The sequence below is a fragment of the Formica exsecta genome, unplaced genomic scaffold, assembly GCF_003651465.1.
Source record: "Formica exsecta isolate Colony F162 unplaced genomic scaffold, ASM365146v1 scaffold71, whole genome shotgun sequence".
Taxonomy (NCBI): domain Eukaryota; kingdom Metazoa; phylum Arthropoda; class Insecta; order Hymenoptera; family Formicidae; genus Formica; species Formica exsecta.
The window spans coordinates 586,389-604,110 of NW_021853477.1; the positions used below are offsets into that span (position 1 = coordinate 586,389).

At 34.0% G+C, this 17,722-nt stretch overlaps 3 protein-coding genes and 1 pseudogene across 10 annotated transcripts; 2 read left to right on the forward strand and 2 right to left on the reverse strand.

The window, feature by feature from the left end:
- Positions 1 to 2,330: 2,330 nt before the first annotated feature.
- Positions 2,331 to 4,183, forward strand: LOC115243258. Of its 3 annotated transcripts, XM_029820082.1 has the most exons (4): positions 2,331 to 2,524; positions 2,646 to 2,820; positions 2,925 to 3,070; positions 3,642 to 4,183. In XM_029820082.1, exons 2-4 carry the CDS (start codon positions 2,717 to 2,719, stop codon positions 3,746 to 3,748), a joined length of 357 nt encoding a protein of 118 aa, XP_029675942.1. In that variant the 5' UTR covers positions 2,331 to 2,524; positions 2,646 to 2,716; the 3' UTR covers positions 3,749 to 4,183. The 3 variants fall into 3 exon arrangements, with proteins under 3 accessions (XP_029675942.1, XP_029675941.1, XP_029675940.1); XM_029820081.1 differs by having other exon boundaries at positions 2,331 to 2,820; positions 2,925 to 3,087; XM_029820080.1 differs by having other exon boundaries at positions 2,331 to 2,820.
- A 90-nt stretch (positions 4,184 to 4,273) lies between these two features.
- Positions 4,274 to 6,690, reverse strand: LOC115243259. Of its 5 annotated transcripts, none has more exons than XM_029820084.1 (5): positions 6,460 to 6,690; positions 5,915 to 6,126; positions 5,771 to 5,812; positions 5,453 to 5,682; positions 4,274 to 5,077 (listed from the first exon to the last, which is right to left on the reverse strand). In XM_029820084.1, the coding sequence occupies exons 2-5, from the start codon at positions 5,974 to 5,976 to the stop codon at positions 5,022 to 5,024; spliced, it is 390 nt and encodes a 129-aa protein (XP_029675944.1). In that variant the 5' UTR covers positions 5,977 to 6,126; positions 6,460 to 6,690; the 3' UTR covers positions 4,274 to 5,021. The 5 variants fall into 5 exon arrangements, 4 of the variants coding, with proteins under 4 accessions (XP_029675944.1, XP_029675943.1, XP_029675946.1 ...); XM_029820083.1 differs by having other exon boundaries at positions 5,915 to 6,271; XM_029820086.1 differs by lacking the exon at positions 5,771 to 5,812 and having other exon boundaries at positions 5,453 to 5,629; positions 6,046 to 6,271.
- Positions 6,691 to 9,169: 2,479 nt separating this feature from the next.
- LOC115243263 lies at positions 9,170 to 10,692 on the forward strand (annotated as a pseudogene).
- A 437-nt stretch (positions 10,693 to 11,129) lies between these two features.
- On the reverse strand, positions 11,130 to 14,297 carry LOC115243262. 2 transcript variants are annotated; one of them, XM_029820090.1, is made up of 6 exons: positions 14,039 to 14,297; positions 13,713 to 13,933; positions 12,565 to 12,727; positions 12,177 to 12,248; positions 11,961 to 12,100; positions 11,130 to 11,870 (listed from the first exon to the last, which is right to left on the reverse strand). In XM_029820090.1, the coding sequence occupies exons 2-5, from the start codon at positions 13,927 to 13,929 to the stop codon at positions 11,992 to 11,994; spliced, it is 561 nt and encodes a 186-aa protein (XP_029675950.1). In that variant the 5' UTR covers positions 13,930 to 13,933; positions 14,039 to 14,297; the 3' UTR covers positions 11,130 to 11,870; positions 11,961 to 11,991. The 2 variants fall into 2 exon arrangements, with proteins under 2 accessions (XP_029675950.1, XP_029675951.1); XM_029820091.1 differs by having other exon boundaries at positions 11,961 to 12,085; positions 14,039 to 14,291.
- Positions 14,298 to 17,722: the final 3,425 nt, after the last annotated feature.

Below are 17,722 nucleotides of genomic sequence, written 5' to 3' on the forward strand. Positions count from 1 at the left end.
GGTTAGTAAGATTAAAGGTATAACAACTGTTCTTATCAGTTTAAATTGTCTGATACGATCCCAACATAGGGAATTCAGATATTGAACTGATTGCTCAGAAATCGGACAAATAAGTGTCCGAAAAAATTAAAATTATTCGTTTATTGTTTACTTCCCATACAGCACAGAATGTTGTAACAACATTGCAGCAACATTGTGGCAATGTTGCAAATGTTGCTGCAATGTTCTGTGCTGTATGGGTTAAGATGTAAAATAGAGTCTAATATTTATATAAATAAAATTTTAACTTTTATGAATAAAATTATTTAATCGTTTTCAATTTCTTAAACTTGTAAATTATCTATAAAATAGCAATGTTAATTAGATAACAGAAAATTGTTTAATAGTTTTCATTTCTATATAAAATCAAAAATTTGATAATAATTTTTTAATATGTAAAATGATTCAAATTTAATAGATAAAGTTTGAGAATATATAAAGACATCCAAGAGAGACGAGAAAGAACTCGTAATTGCGTAAATTCACAATCTTTTTTTCTTATCTCTCTTGGATGTCTTTATATATTCTCAAAGTGTATCTATTAAATTTGAAGCGTTCTGCATATTTGTAGCAATGCATTTCAATATTACAAATACATTGCATCGTAACATTACTGTAGTCTTACATTGTAATATATCTAAGGGCGGACATTTCAATGTTGCCGCAAGCTTGCAATAATATTGCAGAAACATTTCGCAACTTCCATGCAATGTTACAATATTTCAATGTAAGATCTATGCAACGTTTCTGCAATCTTTCGGTGCTGTATGGAATTAATCACTATATTTTACTATGAATTCAAGTCTTTTATTGGCAGAGACGATGCAATGACGTCATTAATCGCTCTTAGGCTGCGGTCGAGAAGACGCTAGAAATGCTTCAAAGTATTGCAGTAACCAATCACAATAGAGAAATCTTTACTCTTTTTGTCCTGATTGATCAATCAGTCTAAGGGAGAGTTCACACCTTGGCAGAAAAGCAGAAACCAGAAAAGCAGAGGTCAATCAGAACTCGCATTAAGAAAGCAGAATGTACTGCTTACTATCAGCGTGAGTTCTGATTGGCTTCTGCTTTTCTAGCACGAGTTCTGACTGGCTTCTGCTTTTCTGCTTTCTGCTTTTCTGCCAAGGTGTGAATTCTCTCTAAGGCCGGTATTCATAGTCAGTTCTTATATTTAAGACCGTCTTAAGCACAATCTTAAGATGTCCTAAACCAATCACAGAGCCGTATTAGCATCTTAAGACATTACTTAAGACGGTCTTGAAATAAGAACTGACTATGAATACCGGCCGTAGTCCGTTCTTATATCCAAGATCGTCTTATGGCCCTCGCACACTGGACGCGATGGGCGATATCCAATGAGAGCTCTACTTTTCCAAACGTCACATCCGTCGCGAGGCTCGACGCGACATCGCTCAAAAGGTTGGTCAAGCTTCTACTTTCGTCGCTCGCGATGCGCGAAAGCTGGCGATAACCATAGACTACACAGAGAAAAGACATGATTTCGTAATACCGAGCTCGGCGAAAAAGCGCTGCGCTCCGCATCGATCAATGGCTGCGTTCAGCAGAAAAAGCAGCTTTGCAACTGTTGTAAAATTCTTTAATATGATTGGTTTTTGCCCTTAGTTCCTGCCGGATCTAAATGTATAAACCAATCGTATTAAAGAATTTTACAACAGTTGCAAAGCTGCTTTTTCTGCTGAACGCAGCCAATATAATCGTTTGATTGGGCGCCACGCTTGAAAAAAAAGGAAGAGACGTTAAAGCCAAGGAGCTGCCAACCACCTGTAAACAACAATTATCTTCAAATCAACGACTTACGCAAAATTATTGTTATAATTTAATCGAGAAAAAGGACGGCAGAAATAATGTCTTTCTTTCTCTGAATCTTCGAGAAGATTTTAGATTATCGATTCGATAAAAGAGTGGCGCGCAGCCGTTGCGACGCCTTTTGCTCGTTAGCTTTCGACAGTAAAACTCTAATCATATATCGCAAAATAGTTCGTTGCTCGCAAAACGTTTTTTTATCAAATATACATTGTAAATTCATAGTCAATTCGTTATGTGATAGTATCTGTGTCAAGTGTTTGTCCTTGTCGGGTCGCTAAGATACTTTTTTTCTACGCTATCGATCGATTTCAAGTATATAGATATAAAAAATATGACAGTAAGTTTTTGTTCATTAAGTTAGTATTATTTTTATTATTACAATTATGCGTATACTTTTTATTATTATAGATGTTCTTTTTTGTATTTAATTTGTGACAAGTTAAGTTATATGTATACATTAATTTGTGCATTAATTAATGGTTAATTTTATTTTCAAAGAAAACTGAAGCGATTTGCCAAAATTCAGAGATTTTGGAAGAAATATTGATAATGGAGATTCGCGAGAGACTTTGTCTTTGGGATCAGAGATTAGATTTGCAATTCTGAGGACTCGAAGCTACAAAACAAGCATGGGAAGAAATAGCTTCAATTCTTGGTAGATACACTTTCCATTTGTAAATAAAGCTTGTGCTGAAAATTTACGGAATACAAAATTAAGATTTATTTTATGCAATATTTATTGTTTTTTTATGCAATATTTATTGTTTTTGACACAGATCAGGAATCGAAAGTGCTGCAGAAGAAGTGGAAAAATCTTCGGGATACATTCCGTCGGAAGCAGCAGGAGATGAAAGCGTACGTTCCCAGTGGAAGTGGAGCTGGAAAGAAGTCAGATGACTGGAAATTCTATCATCTTATGGAATTTTTTATACCGACATTGGATTTCCGAAAGTACGTATCGCAATTATTTATAATTGTTTACCATGAACTTATTGCTTACGAATCTATTGTTTCTGTGAACAATTTTAATAAATTTTTACTTTTATGTGATGCAGAACACATAGCAACCTAGGTGGATTCTCAAGGAACGAAAATTCATGCCCGAGTCATGAAACATCCTTGAGATTTATGCCGATCACGACTTCCACGGACACTCTACTTCTTTCGCAGTCGCAGCCTTTTAAGACGGCAGTAATCCAAAGTATGCATACATACCCAGTAAGCAATTTGATAACAAATTGTTGCCAAATTGGCATCAAATTCGCTCAAAACTTGGTAACAAATCCAGTGTCATCTGTGTCCGCATTAAGCTTGTGTTTTGGTGACAAAGCTTGCTAACATAACCTGACAGCAAATTGACGGCAAAAAACGAGCAAAGCTTGACATGATTTGACGTCAAATTGGTGGCAAAAATCGAGCAAGATCTGCGCAAGACAATCTGACAGCAGATTGTCAGCAAAAACCGAACAAATTCTGCAGCTTATGGCCATTATATATGTATATATTATTGTATTTCACTCATAAAATAATTTTTTTACAAGTTTTGATTAATACTTAATTAAATGTAATATTTCTTTTAACTGAATTAGTAATAAATTGAGATATTTATTATTTAAAATGTGTTTTGCATGATCAAGACTACATTAATAATATTTTGAAATAGTTGAAACTATTTATAATTAGTCAAATAGTAAATCCAGTACTTCAAACAATTATGAAATCCTTTTTTTATTTATAATCAAAATTTAATTATTATTTTTTTCTGCTTACAGAACCAAAAATTGTAAAGTCTATTTTATTATCTCCGCCGACTTCGTACTCCTCGTCACCAAAGCCACAAACCAGTGCATCATCGTCAATGTTTCAAATTCTCCATTGACATGTATATCGGAGAGAGCTTCGTCAAGTAGCACTCCATCTGGTCTATCAAGTCCGGCTCTATCTACTGTATCAGATACCAGAAAGAAACGTAGCCGAAGCATATCAATAGAACGAGCAGCACAAGATGCTAAACGAATGCATGAAGAAGACAAATTTGAGAATTTATTGTCTCAAATTATTCAACCGCGTAGTGAAGAACAGACCTTCTGTTCTTTTTTACAATCTAGATTAGAAAAACTAGAAAAGAGATATTATATGCGCATTACACATACTATAATGCAGGAAGTAATAAAGATTGAATTAGAACAATCCGAAAATTAATATAATAATATTATTAACTAAGACTTTATGGCTAATTTATTATATAACTATTATATATTATATGATTGATATATTTATATGTATTTAGAAACAACAAATATAATAAAAACTGTAAAATAAATCATTCAAGATACAATTTAAGTTTCCCATTTAAGTTGTCCAGTAGAGTAGAAAAAGGGAGAGTTTTGTGGTTTTTTTTAGAGTTGTTTTTATTAATTTTAAAATGTTTAATATAAAAAATATAAAATAACTTAATATTAAAATAAATTAATATTACAATAATTTAATAATTATATGTATTTAAGTCCCATTGCCATGGAACAGATCCAGTACTTAGAAAGTAGTTTTTAAAGATTTCCCTTACAATGGCTGCGTTCCGAGCATGAGTATTGCTCCCTATTCCTCTCATCGACTGCAATTCGGAGTTTTGTATTTCTTGCCGCCATTCACCAAGATTTACTGTCCCATCTGACTGTATGGAGTCAGCGAAACCTGTCATGCAGTATTGCGGTTTATTCATTAAGAAATTATGTAGTTTCCACACAAGCTTTAACAATTTTTTTCAGTCGTTTGTAATGATGTATTTATTGGTCCACTAAATATTCTCCATCGTGCCACTACGCCATTACGCCAAAAGCATTTTCAATGACTCTCCGAGCTCGACTTAAACGGTAATTATAAATTCTCTGATCATCAGTCAGCGTTTTGCCTGGATATGGTCTCATTGTATAATTAGTCAGTTGAAAAGCCTCATCTGCTACCAACACATACGGTATTGGATCTTCGTTCTCAACAATTGGAGAAGATGCAGGTACATGAATTTTGTTGTCAGTCATCAAACAGCCTTCCCATTAGAGAATTTTTAAAAACTCCACCGTCACTATGACGACCTTCAGCTCCAATGTCGATAAGGAAAAATCGGCATGATGCTCAAGCCACTGCCATTAAATTTATGCTGTGACGCCCCTTATAGTTAATAAAACGTTGATCCGGATTTTGGTGATGCCTGAAAATTCAAGCGTTCATATTGAAATACCTGTTAGTAAAAATGATCACGCTAGTAAAAATTCTTCCACGATTGTCAGACATTTATCTGTAATTACTTGATATTTTCGGACGTTTTTCTGCAATACATCTAAGAAATTCTATTAATTTTATAACTTTCAGAATTATTCATACAGTCATCAGACAATTCACAATTAAAGTTATCAAAAATTCTTAAGAAGGGCTTAGAACATTCATAGAATTTCTCAAAAGTATCTCACAAAAATATGTTCAAAAATTCAAGTAATTTATGAGAAATTTCTATGAAATTCTTGGAGAAATTTTGATCAGGTTAATCATTTAATACTCCTTTATATAAATATAAAAAAATATTTACCTGTAACAACATGCTTCCCATCTATCTCACCTATACAATGTGAAAAATTCCAACGCGTATAAAACTCCTTTGCGATTTCCTTCCAATTGTCCTCTGATGGTATAAACATTTCATTTTGCAGCACATTCCATAGGCATTCGCACGTATCTGCAATAATTGCTGAAGCGGTGCTATTTCCTATGCGAAACGCAAAAGCAATTGACGACATTTTATCTACTGTGGCTAAGTATCTGCAAGTAGTTGAAAAAACCAATTAATGCATCTTACATGATCAGTTCTTAATAAGTATTAACATGTGTATATCTTTAAAGAACTTACCTCAATGTCAAATACAGTCTTGTGCGAGGACAAATAGGTTCTCTAAAATTAGTTTGCATTTCCCAGGTAGCAAAAGTAGTCATTTTGACGTTAGTTTGACGTCAAATTAGGTCAAAATGACATCAAAAACACTACTTTTGCTACCTGGGTTTCTGTATTACTGGTCCAACAATTGTAAGTAATTCGTCGAAAACGTCGAGCGTCATACGGCAAAATACTTAAAATGTGATTCCACATCCAGAAGCCGCATCTCATAAATTATAATAGATGTTCACCATCTCCTTGGTCATTCCGGCGTTGATTTATCGGGCGAATCCACCATCGTCGTGGTTGACGTACCATTTGATTAAAGTCGTCTTGTTGTTCCCAATGTTTCATATACCAATCAGTTAATAAAATAAAACGTCTCCCACCGTAATCCATACTAAACTATTCTCTTTGCGCATATAGAGACATCAGCATTAGAAAACGTTTTCTACTAGTAGTTGATTCCATAGCGTACTATATTTATACAATAACATATGCGGCATTTATGTTTTTTTAAGTTATATTTTTTTAATTATTCACATCGATTGGTAAGAGTTTAACGCCTTTAACCCCACTTTGAGGTTATATAACGTCTGGGTTCTTATAAAATATGTTACTGTTTTTAGGTTAATTACTTTATTTTGTAAGTTTAAAGTTCTTACCGGTACATAATTATATTTTACGTATATCCTCTATCAATGCAATACTTCAGATCTCTTTTTATTAATAAACACACACACTTTGTACTAATAAACACAATGCGGCCAATTTTCCGATCGTTACGTCGCTCGTTGCGTTCAATCGCGTCAAATCGCGTTTAGTGTGAATTGAGGAAAATAAATTTTCACAATCTCGTCACGCATCGCTCATCGCGCATCGCCCATCGCGTCCAGTGTGCGAGGGCCAGCACACTGGACGCGATAAGCAATGAGCGATGGGCGATATCCAATGAGTGCCCTGCTTTTCCGAAAATGCATAGGCAATATCCAATTAGAGCACTGCTTTTTCGAAAAAGCACTGCTCTCATTGGATATTGCCTACCGCTATCGCTATCGCCTAGCATTGTGCCATAGGCTTAAGTGTGTCATCTTAAAGCCCGTATCAGACTACGCATTGAAAATTGAAGATTGAAGATTAAAGATTGGAATTTGACTAATCAGAACAAAAGGGACTAAAATTTCTTTATTCTGATTGATCAAATTTTAATCTTGAGTCTTCAATCTGAATCTTCAATGCGTAGTCTGATACGGGCTTTAAGGTGCCTTTTCACGCTGACGCTGGATGCTCATTTTTAGCGTCAAAATAGGTCACGTGATTAAAGTTGACGCTACATTGTAAAAAACGCATTAAAAGGGTTTAGCATCGAATTTATAGCGTCAATACTGTATGTGTAATTGTATGTGAATCATGTCATTCAGAAATAAATATTACATATGGTTAAGCGAGTGTACGAAAAAATTATCAGAACGAAATCGGCAATGTAAGAAATTTTTAGCAACAGTTCTGATAAATGATGAATTGCAAAAACAGGAAAGAAGAAATTATCGTAGGAAACGTTATTGGGTAAATCCAATATTCATAGAACGATACAATCATGGATTTCACCACGCATTTTTTTTTCATTCAGGAAAAAAAAATCTCATTCATATGGCCAACAGCACGGCTTGACGTTAAAGCTGAGGAAATCCAGCTTTTTTTCTTGACGCTAGCGTCGAGTCGAAGTCATGTGACCACATGCAACGCTAAAACGAGCGTCCCATGAATTGGCATCTTAAGATTTTCGCATCTTAAGAATTTTATTTCGATGCTCATTGGTCCAGACGGTCTTATGCTATGCATATGCAGCTATGCTAATTTGTGTGTGATAGGCTATAGGCTTTAGGGCCCGAGCACAGACTTTTGCATAAGCGCATAACCATAAGCATAAGGAAATTGATTGGTCCATAAGCATATGCATAAGGATGAATAAATGGACCAATCAATTTCCTTATGCTTATGGTTATGCGCTTATGCAAAAGTCTGTGTTCGGGCCCTTAAGCCTATCACACACAAATTGGCATAGCTGCATATGCATAGCATAAGACCGTTTGGACCAATGAGCGTGCTATGTAAATCAATATGGCGATTTTATTTCGATGCTCATTGGTCCAGACGGTCTCATGCTATGCATATGCAGCTATGCCAATGTGTGTGTGATAGCCTTATCACACACAAATCGGCATAGCTGCATATGCATAGCATAAGACCGTCTGGACCAATGAGCATCGAAATAAAATCGCCATATTGATTTACATAGCACGCTCATTGGTCCAAACGGTCTTATGCTATGCATATGCAGCTATGCCAATTTGTGTGTGATAGGTTTAAAGCGGGGAGCACACACTTTTCCATAAAACATAACGCATAATGCTTAGCACATAGCATAACATGCAGCAACGCACATGTATGCATGTACGATACATAATAATAAGAACTTTATATTCAAGACGGCGTAGTTCGCTTTTTAACCTAAAGTGTGAAATCTTCGGCAAAATATTGTAAAAGTGAGAAGTTGTGAAATATTTGGGAAGCAGATACAATTGACCGATTTTCTTTGTAAGTTGCATATTTGGATTTATAAATAAGATATTAATGTAATTAATAACACAATTAATATAAATGTAGACGCTAAAAACTTAACGAATATTTAAAGAGTATTATCAATTCGTATGTAGCTGTAAAAAAGGGATAAAATAATATGATATGAATATGTAAGTAATTAAGAATATGTAAGAATTTAAAAACTATGTTTCTCTTAAATATTTTTTTAGGCGATGTCTGATTATATACCTAGATACAGAGCATTTGTTTCCATAAATATGAATGAAAATGATGATGTTCTTAGTTTGTTCGTTTTGCAATTGTGCCTATTGGCGTTATTAAAAAGAAACCCTGCCGAAAATGGTCGATTAAAACCGATTAAAACATAATCCGTTTTAATCGGTTTTAATCGGTTTTAATCGGTTCAATCCGCGCCCGGATTAAAAAGTAATCGATTTTAATTCCGAACAAACTATAATCGGTTTTAATATCGCTTTCGCGGATTATTCCATATCTAAAATCATTACATTCTAATCCATATTGTTGTCAATCCAAATAAACACGAATAATCGAATAGAAAGAAACGAAGTAAAAGATGGCTAAATCGGAGATGGTGGGTGAGACCTATTAATGTTGTACCCAGATAGCCAAGTCTGTTCGAACAGATTTTGCCAAACGTCTGCTACAAATTTTTGTCAGCAGAAAAATTCCAGATTGTATACAAAGTCTGTTATATCAAATAATAATAGCAGAATGTCAGCAGAAATGTTACAAAACCTGCTGAAATTCTGATTAAATTTGCTGCCAATCTGCGCGCATGCTGCTAGCATTTTGCTATCTGGGGTACGTCCCATATATGGGGATTATGAACACCTCTTTCAAGAGATGAAGTACAATGATCCAAGTATATTTTTTCGATATACAAGGATGAGAGAGGAAACTTTTAGGCTTCTGCTACAACTGACAAGACCTTTTTTGACCAAATCAAACCATCGAGCATTTAGTCCAGAGCAGCGATTGATCATAACTCTAAGGTAGTTACTTATTTTGTTATGAACTATTTAATTGAAGAATGAAACATATGTGTAAGACAATATTATTTTTAAAAATGTTTTATGCCATTATTTTTTCTTATCAATATTTCTATCAATTATATTGTGCAGGTTTTTAGCAACCGGAGATCAAATATTATCTATTGCATTAGCGTTTAGATGTGGAGAGTCAACTGTTCGAAAAATTATCCAAGAAACTTGTCAAGTTCTAGCTCAGATATTGCAGCCGATTTACCTTCGTTTGCCAACAGAAGAAGAATGGAAAAATATTTGTACTGGTTTTCTGGAAAGCTGGAATTTCCCCAATTGCGCTGGGTCTTTTGACGGAAAACATGTAGAAATACAAGCTCCGCCAAATTCCGGGTGCTTATTCTTTAATTATAAAAAGACATTTAGCATTGTGCTAATGGCCGCATGTGATCATAAATATATGTTCACACTAGTTGACATAGGCTCATATGGTGGCAATAGTGATGGTGATATTTTTACCTCTTCTGACATTTATTTGGCATTGGAAAGTGAAATACTAAATCTTCCCAAAGGGACTGCAAATTTTCCCGGAAGCAACATTACATTGCCTTGTTTTTTTCTTGGAGACAGTGGTTTCCCGATCAGTACTTTGATGATGCGACCTTACTCCGGAAAAATATTTGATGAAAAAAAAAATATTTAATTACAGGTAAGCAATTTGCGCAATTATTATTTTTATTACAATGTTGTATTATTAAAATATATCTTAATCTTATAACGCACTTCATTGATTTTTCAGATTATCTAGAGCAAGGCGTACTATAGAAAATACCTTCGGCATTTTATCTTCACGGTGGAGAATCTATCGAAAGCCCATTAATATACATCCAAAATATATAGACATGATTGTCATGGCGACTGTATGTCTGCATAACTTCATAAAATCCGAAGAAGATCTTGTGGAAGCGAAGAACAGAATATACTGTCCTCTACATTTTGTAGATTCAGAGGATTCTGAAGGTAACAACATCCCCGGGGAATGGCGACGATATACTGAAAACGTACTGAGAGATATACCTCCCACTTCAAAGCATCATGCAACTACAATTGCATACAAACAACGAGACAAACTGGCTGATTATTTTCTAACACCACTCGGTGAAGTTTCGTGGCAGTATGATTATGTGAGAAGAAGACAACATCGTGATGATCCATAATATGCTATTGAAAAGTAAAATTATATAATTATGTAAACACATATGCTTATTCTATAATAAAACGATTTATTACATCGCATAAAAAAGATAAATATAACATTTTGTGTCACTCGTTACATATTGCATAAAAGAAATAAACATAACATATTGTACCACTAATTATCACATGTGTTACATTTAAAATTAATCTATTTTATCAGTAATAATTGCATGTTATATAAAAATAAAAAAAACCGTATCATTAATTATCACATATTGCATAAAAGAAGTAAACATAACATCCCTGCCGAAAATGGTTGATTAAAACCGATTTAAAAAAATGTAATCCGGATCGATCGGGATTTCTGCACCGAAAATGCGGTATTAAAACCGATTGAAAATAGTCAAATCGAATTTAGTACGCTTCAGGCGGGTTAATGTTGAGTGATATACATCCACCTCAATCCGAAATTATACGATTTCATAAAGTTATAATTAAAACTTGTTTTAATGCAATTGAATTGGACTGATTAAAACCGATTAAAACGGATTATGTTTTAATCGGTTTTAATCGACCATTTTCGGCAAGGATGTACCACTAATTATCATGTATGTTGCATTAAAAATTAATCTATTTTATCACTAATAATTGCATGTTATATAAAAATAAAAAAAAAACCGTATCATTAATTATCACATATTGCATAAAAGAAATAAACATAACATGTACCACTAATTATCATATATGTTGCATTAAAAATTAATCTATTTTATCACTAATAATTGCATGTTATATAAAAATAAAAAATAAGAACAATATATCGTATCATTAATTGTCACATATTGCATAAAAAAATAACTTAACATGTATCACTAATAATTACATGTCATATAAAAAAAATAAACGTAGAATGTCATATAAGATATAACAATTACATATCAAATAAAATACGCTACATTGTTTTCTTTTTGTCTGTCTTTGTATATTCAGACATATTGACAAATAATGAAAGTATTAATTGACAAAACGCCGTATTTTCTTCTATTTCCGGCTTTAGAGATCATGACGATGAAGAAACTGGAACACATCTGTTCTCTAATAAACAGGTAACTTTACCAATGGCATTTTCTAGAACATCCGACTGGGATTTTTCTTTTGACTTTATCCGTTGTCCAATTAAACCTTTGTCCCGCGTATAGCCAGAGACACTTATTGCAGATATGGAAGAGCTGTCAGATACATTTGAGTGCAAACCCGGAGTTAAGGAGTCATTACTAAAAACAAAGAAATTTTAACATGTCATTATTCTATGTACGCCTCTGTATGTATACATGAATTTAAAAAACATGACAACTTTTACTTACCCTACATGCTGCGCGGTGTCACTTGTTAAATCTACGATGTTTTTTGTTGATGGTTGTTTACTCTTAAAGTAGTCACGTTTATAGAAGTTGAATTATTCTCTTTTTCGTCATGTAAGCCAACATTTCTGAAACAAAAAAAACTAAGGTTTTATTACTGTACAAATATAAGATTCCTACTTTATATGAAAATTGATAATTAATTTACGTGTTACATACTTTTGTAGATTAGAAGATCCTGTCACCGGAGATACGCTTTTGTTTTGTATGTTGTGTATGTTGGTCATCGTTCTGGAAGAGAAAGAAATAAATATTTTTAAAGATGTAATATAAAAAATGAATAAAAATATACTTGCGAATATCCTGTAAATTATTAGGTTGTTCGAAAAGTTTGTTTAAAGTTCGAGAACTTGAAACGAATTTTCCGAACAACCTAATACTATATTAATAAAATATATCTTAGAATATCAATTATTTGTTTCTGTTCTATCAATTTCATAAAATACTTTTATTTTTCTGAAAGCGGAAATGCCCTTTATTAGCCATTCTAATTTCTATATTATATTCTATATTATAGATAATTACATATTAATCGTAATATATTAACCTTCTCCTTTTAACAAATCGTTCCAGGAATTGCATATTGTCGAAAAATTCAAACGTTTTTCTTTTTGATGCTCCACTTCCTGTGGTTGTTTCTTGTTGTTGTTGTTTTTTTTCGCGTGAATAGCGCTCCCTCAGTTGCATCCATCTAGATTGACACTCTTCCACTTGCAATAAAAATAACATTAGCTTAAAACATACATAATTTATAATAATAAAAGATATTTATTTATAGGTTTTAATTATTCGAAAGTATCTAATGAAATAACAATCAATCGCAAGTTTATTCATTATGATGAATTAAACTACTTATTTGTAAGAAATCTAATTTTATCAACGTTTAATTGAATGTACCACTAAGGTTGCTTTTCAGTAAGAGACACAAACGACATAGACAGAGACACACAATGTTTGATACAGTTGCTTTCTAAGGCCGGTATTCATAGTCAGTTCTTATATTTAAGACCGTCTTAAGCACAATCTTAAGATGTCCTAAACCAATCACAGAGCCGTATTAGCATCTTAAGACATTACTTAAAGCCTATATCAGACTACACATTGAAGATTGAGATTGAAGATTGAAGATTGAAATTTGACCAATCAGGACAAAGAAATTTTAGTCCCTTTTGTTCTGATTAGTAAAATTCCAATCTTTAATCTTCAATCTTCAATTTTCAATGCGTAGTCTGATACGAGCATAAGACGGTCTTGAAATAAGAACTGACTATGAATACCGGCCTAACAATGACACAAATATACACAGCTCTGAAAAGCTAAGTATACTTGTGTCATGTTATATTGTTGTAGGAAAGCACTGTTTCAAATATTAGACCTGTTCTTTTTAGTTGAACTTCTTACACGGTTCATCCTTTCTCTTTTTCTTTTCAATGTGAAAAGAGAAAAAGGAAAGGAGAACTGCAAAAAGTTTAGCTAAAAAAAACAGGCCTATAATGTCACTTTATATTACCTACTCTTGCTGGAAAGCAACTCAAATAAAATTAATCGAATTTTCTGGTTATTAACATAATATTAATTTAACAATGAACTCATTTCAATTAGCACAATTTTATTATTAGTAATTTTTTTACTGAAAATGAGTTCAAATAATAACTGAATGTATAATGCAAATGTAGAAAAGCATTATGTACGTACCTGTCATGCCCATGACATTAGCTATTTCTACCCAAGCATTCTGTTTTTTAATGCTATCTTTGAAATCAGTCAATTCCTTATTGTATAAATAAGGATAATCACGTACTAAAGAGATCAGCAAAGCATCGCCGCTCATTTCATTTTTATTCTCACCATCATCGAAATCTTCGTCCTCGTTTTGATATGATGAAGCATAATAATATGAATCATAATCCATTTTCCTATCAATATTAAATACAGATATATGATTTAATAACAGAAAAAGAAATAATTTTATGATAGTCAAAGAATTTTATCTAATATTAATAAAGAACATCTAAACATACCTTCAGAGAATATTCCGAAAAGGTTAGAAAGGTTAGAAACTGTCTAGTAGTTCGTCGTATGTAGTATGTAGTACGCAGCAAGCACTTCTCTTCGCACAACCCATAACCATAAAAATTCGTTCTTACGTATTTTTCGACCCCTTATGCATTATGCTTTATGTACAATGCAAGCTCCTCGGAACGAGGAGTGGGGATCAAAATTAAAGATTCTGATTGGCTCATTTCCTTATGCATTATGCGTTATGCGTTATGGAAAAGTGTGTGCTCCCCGCTTAAGTACCCTGCCGAAAATGGTCGATTAAAACGGATTTAAAAAAATGTAATCCGGATCGATTGGGATTTCTGCACCGAAAATGCGGTATTAAAACCGATTGAAAATAGTCAAATCAAATTTAGTACGCTTCAGGCGTGGCAGGGTATGTACATAACCCAATAAAATGTCATTATTGTTAAAAACAGCCCTCTGACACTCTCCTATACCACCTAAACTGAACGGTGGCAAAATAATGTCGCCGGCCACTCGTGGCACTAGTAGGATACCTTGTCCGCTTCAACTTCAGAATTCAGAATCCGCGTTTCAATTATTTGTATTTGAGAGTGAAGTATTTTTCTGAACAAATCGTTTGTGTTTGTGAAATAAACTATTATAGTGATTAATATTGTGGAACAATTGTACGAATATTGAGTGATTTTATATTTTCTTGATAAAAGTAACTGTGGATCAAACCTGAAAAATATGCGTTGCATCGTGCCAGGGTGTACGTCAGGTTATAGCAGCAATCATGAAAAGGTCCACTTTTTTACTGTTCCGAAGGATGAAGAAAGACAAAAGGCCTGACAAATCGCAATTAAACGTCCAGATTTGGTGCTCAAATGCACGCAAGGACTTTGTGAATATCATTTTAAAAAAGACGATATTCTTCGAGAACGAAAACTTAGGACCCGACGGAATTGTGCTCGGTGTGGTAAATAAAGAATATTCTCATACATATATTGTGGCCCATATTTTCATGGTAGACATTGAGAATGTTTATCCATTACAGTTTTAGAGCTTGTGTTAGAAGATGTTTTGAAACAAAATTCATTAACGTTCCCCTGCTAAGATCATATGCATGACATCGTTCCTCACACAATACAGTATTATATTTTCATGCGCATGCGACAGTTTTCTTTGAAAACAAATCAGGAAAAGAAGAAGGTGAATCAACAAAAAAAAAAGTTTCAAAATTCTGTACGTCGTAAGAGGAAGAAATGTAAATTGTTTATACAACATGTTAAAATAAATGTTAATTGCAATAATATCGGCTAATTCCTTTACTATCTTTCTCGCTAGCGCTGGGTTTTCAACTTTGTGAGTATTCAATGAATTTTATAAACCAATGATTCACAAATAAACTGTTTTGAAAATTTGTTACATCGTGCTAGAAAGGAACGGGTTAATTTATCTGCATATTCTCATGAAACATGAAAATACGACGTACATTAAATTATAGACGCTGCATATTATACTTTATAGGTATGCAATATTATTTGAATCGAAAAGAAAAAGAATGTATTTTATTTTGATATGTGATTTTAAAGTATTTTGACGATGCGTACATTAATGTTTGCGTATATTAGGTTAAGTTGAAGTAAGTTAGCCAAGGTATCCTACTAGCGCCACGTAGTGGGCGGCGACATTACGTAGTCAGCTATAAGCTTCATGTGCTCTGTCCTTATATATAAGTCCGTGGTTAAAAAATATAATATAAAATAAAATATAAAATAATATTATATATAATATATGCCAAAACTTGTACGTTGTTTAGAAACAATTAGGTTATTATGTATTTAATTATTATGTATATAACCGTTATTTCTTGTAAATTATTTAATTAATAATTATTTGATTATCCGGCGGGCGGTTCTTCGGTGCCCACGGCACACCTTCGGCCCGAATTTCGACTATCGATCCCTCGATCCAGAAAATTCCCACTTATCACAAAATAAACCGAGTAGGGCGCCAGGTACGGCAGGCTGCACCATTCACAATAATAGCAACACCGAAAGACAATTGCGAGATCGATAATTAACGCGACGGCAAAATTCTGCGGCTACTCAGTATACCCGAAATGGTAGAGGGGGTGGTCCGGAAGAAACGGAAGAGACCTTGAGAGTCGAGAACACGGGAGCAAAAATGAGCATTCGATAAGTTAAAATAAAGATAACAATAATATATTAAAAGAAACAAAAGTATAACGCAGTTCGCATAAGTAATAATCTTGGAGGACAGTAGTTATTTTATAAGCGATTGAGATATTATATTATTTCCTCGGAGATAGACACGACCGTGCGCAACAATATCTAATTACCGGACGTCTTACGTGCTTTAAACTCGACTTTTCGGCCGCGACGATTTCCGCCGTACGAGACTTATTTAGGCCGCGACAACTAAAGAAATTCCTCGAATGCGCCGGTAACTACTTTACGAACCGTTAACCTTTATTTATTAATTTTTGCGACCATGTTTACTAACCAATTAGGAACACAACCGTTATGTCATAAACTATTTTTAATTGTTTTGCGCTGAAGATGGTTTTTGTATATTTTATGATAGAGATTGATAGAATAAAACATACGTTGCGCTCCACGTACCGCGCTTGGCTCTGATTGCCTTTATCTTGAATCTTAATTTTAGTTTAAAATGTAATTATGTTTAGTTATTTTTGAATTTAATAAAATCTAACTAAATTAAATTTAAATTTAAAATAAATTTTATAGAGCAGTTCACATAAATAATAGCCTTTGATGACAGTAGTTATTTTACAGGCGAATTAGATATATTATTTCCGCGGAGATCGACACGACCGTGCGCAACAGTATCAAATTACCGGGCGTCTTACGTGCTTTAAACTCGACTTTTCGGCCGCGAGGATTTCCGCCGTACGAGACTTATTTAGGCCGCGACAACTAAAGAAATCCCTTGAATGCGCCAGGAACTACTTTACGCACGTCCGTGAATCCGCTTCAATACAATAGAAAATTCTAGATCGTATGACTCGAATCGGTCCTTTAGTCAGGCTCGCGGTGAGCCGATATTTGCCTCGATAACAATAGCGACGACCTTGGCGTCGAAATACGCAAGATATAAATCGAAGGACTCGCGGGAACTAATAGCGGGCTTCAAGACACTCGATAAATACTCTTCCCGATATTTGAGAATTACGCTTTCTCTTCACTCTAATTACATATAACGTGTACAAGATGGTGGCTAACCATACGCAAAAAGAAGACAAAAACTACTGAGAATGACTGTGGTGTACGAGTCGCGTGACGCAGTACTTTGCGCGATCCCGAATATCGATCGCGCGGGCGTGAAAATCCCGATAATTTACAGCATACAATGATTATAAACGCGAAACTAACATTAATGACTGTCAGCGGCGGCGAAATGAATTAGAGAGAGCTTATTTTATGTAATTCGGATGAGTGCCGAGTGCCCGTCGGCCGTGCGACGTAATATACCAGAAATTCCACAAAGTTAATTCATAATACGCGTGGCTCGACAACTATTAAGGGCGCGACTCATCCGAATTAATTACCTACAATTAATCGGCAACAAAATTGGGTTGACGACGCTCGTCCCACCGGTCGGAATACTTCGCAGTTCTTTCGGATTCTGTATCGCTCGCTTATGTCCTGAGA

What these genes read in the sequence shown, in the direction of transcription:
- LOC115243258 (XM_029820080.1), top strand. Translation starts at nt 2,597, where the DNA reads ATGCAATATTTATTGTTTTTTTATGCAATATTTATTGTTTTTGACACA. An exon ending in CCGACATTGGATTTCCGAAA is followed by an intron (nt 2,821 to 2,924) that starts GTACGTATCGCA and finishes TATGTGATGCAG; the next exon opens with AACACATAGCAACCTAGGTG. An exon ending in TAAGACGGCAGTAATCCAAA is followed by an intron (nt 3,071 to 3,641) that starts GTATGCATACAT and finishes TTCTGCTTACAG; the next exon opens with AACCAAAAATTGTAAAGTCT.
- LOC115243259 (XM_029820084.1), bottom strand. Translation starts at nt 5,976, where the DNA reads ATGACGCTCGACGTTTTCGACGAATTACTTACAATTGTTGGACCAGTA. An exon ending in AGACTGTATTTGACATTGAG is followed by an intron (nt 5,683 to 5,770) that starts GTAAGTTCTTTA and finishes AACTACTTGCAG; the next exon opens with ATACTTAGCCACAGTAGATA. An exon ending in TGGGAAGCATGTTGTTACAG is followed by an intron (nt 5,078 to 5,452) that starts GTAAATATTTTT and finishes TTGAATTTTCAG; the next exon opens with GCATCACCAAAATCCGGATC.
- LOC115243262 (XM_029820090.1), bottom strand. Translation starts at nt 13,929, where the DNA reads ATGGATTATGATTCATATTATTATGCTTCATCATATCAAAACGAGGAC. An exon ending in TAATGTCATGGGCATGACAG is followed by an intron (nt 12,728 to 13,712) that starts GTACGTACATAA and finishes TTTTATTGCAAG; the next exon opens with TGGAAGAGTGTCAATCTAGA. An exon ending in CGATTTGTTAAAAGGAGAAG is followed by an intron (nt 12,249 to 12,564) that starts GTTAATATATTA and finishes TTTCTCTTCCAG; the next exon opens with AACGATGACCAACATACACA.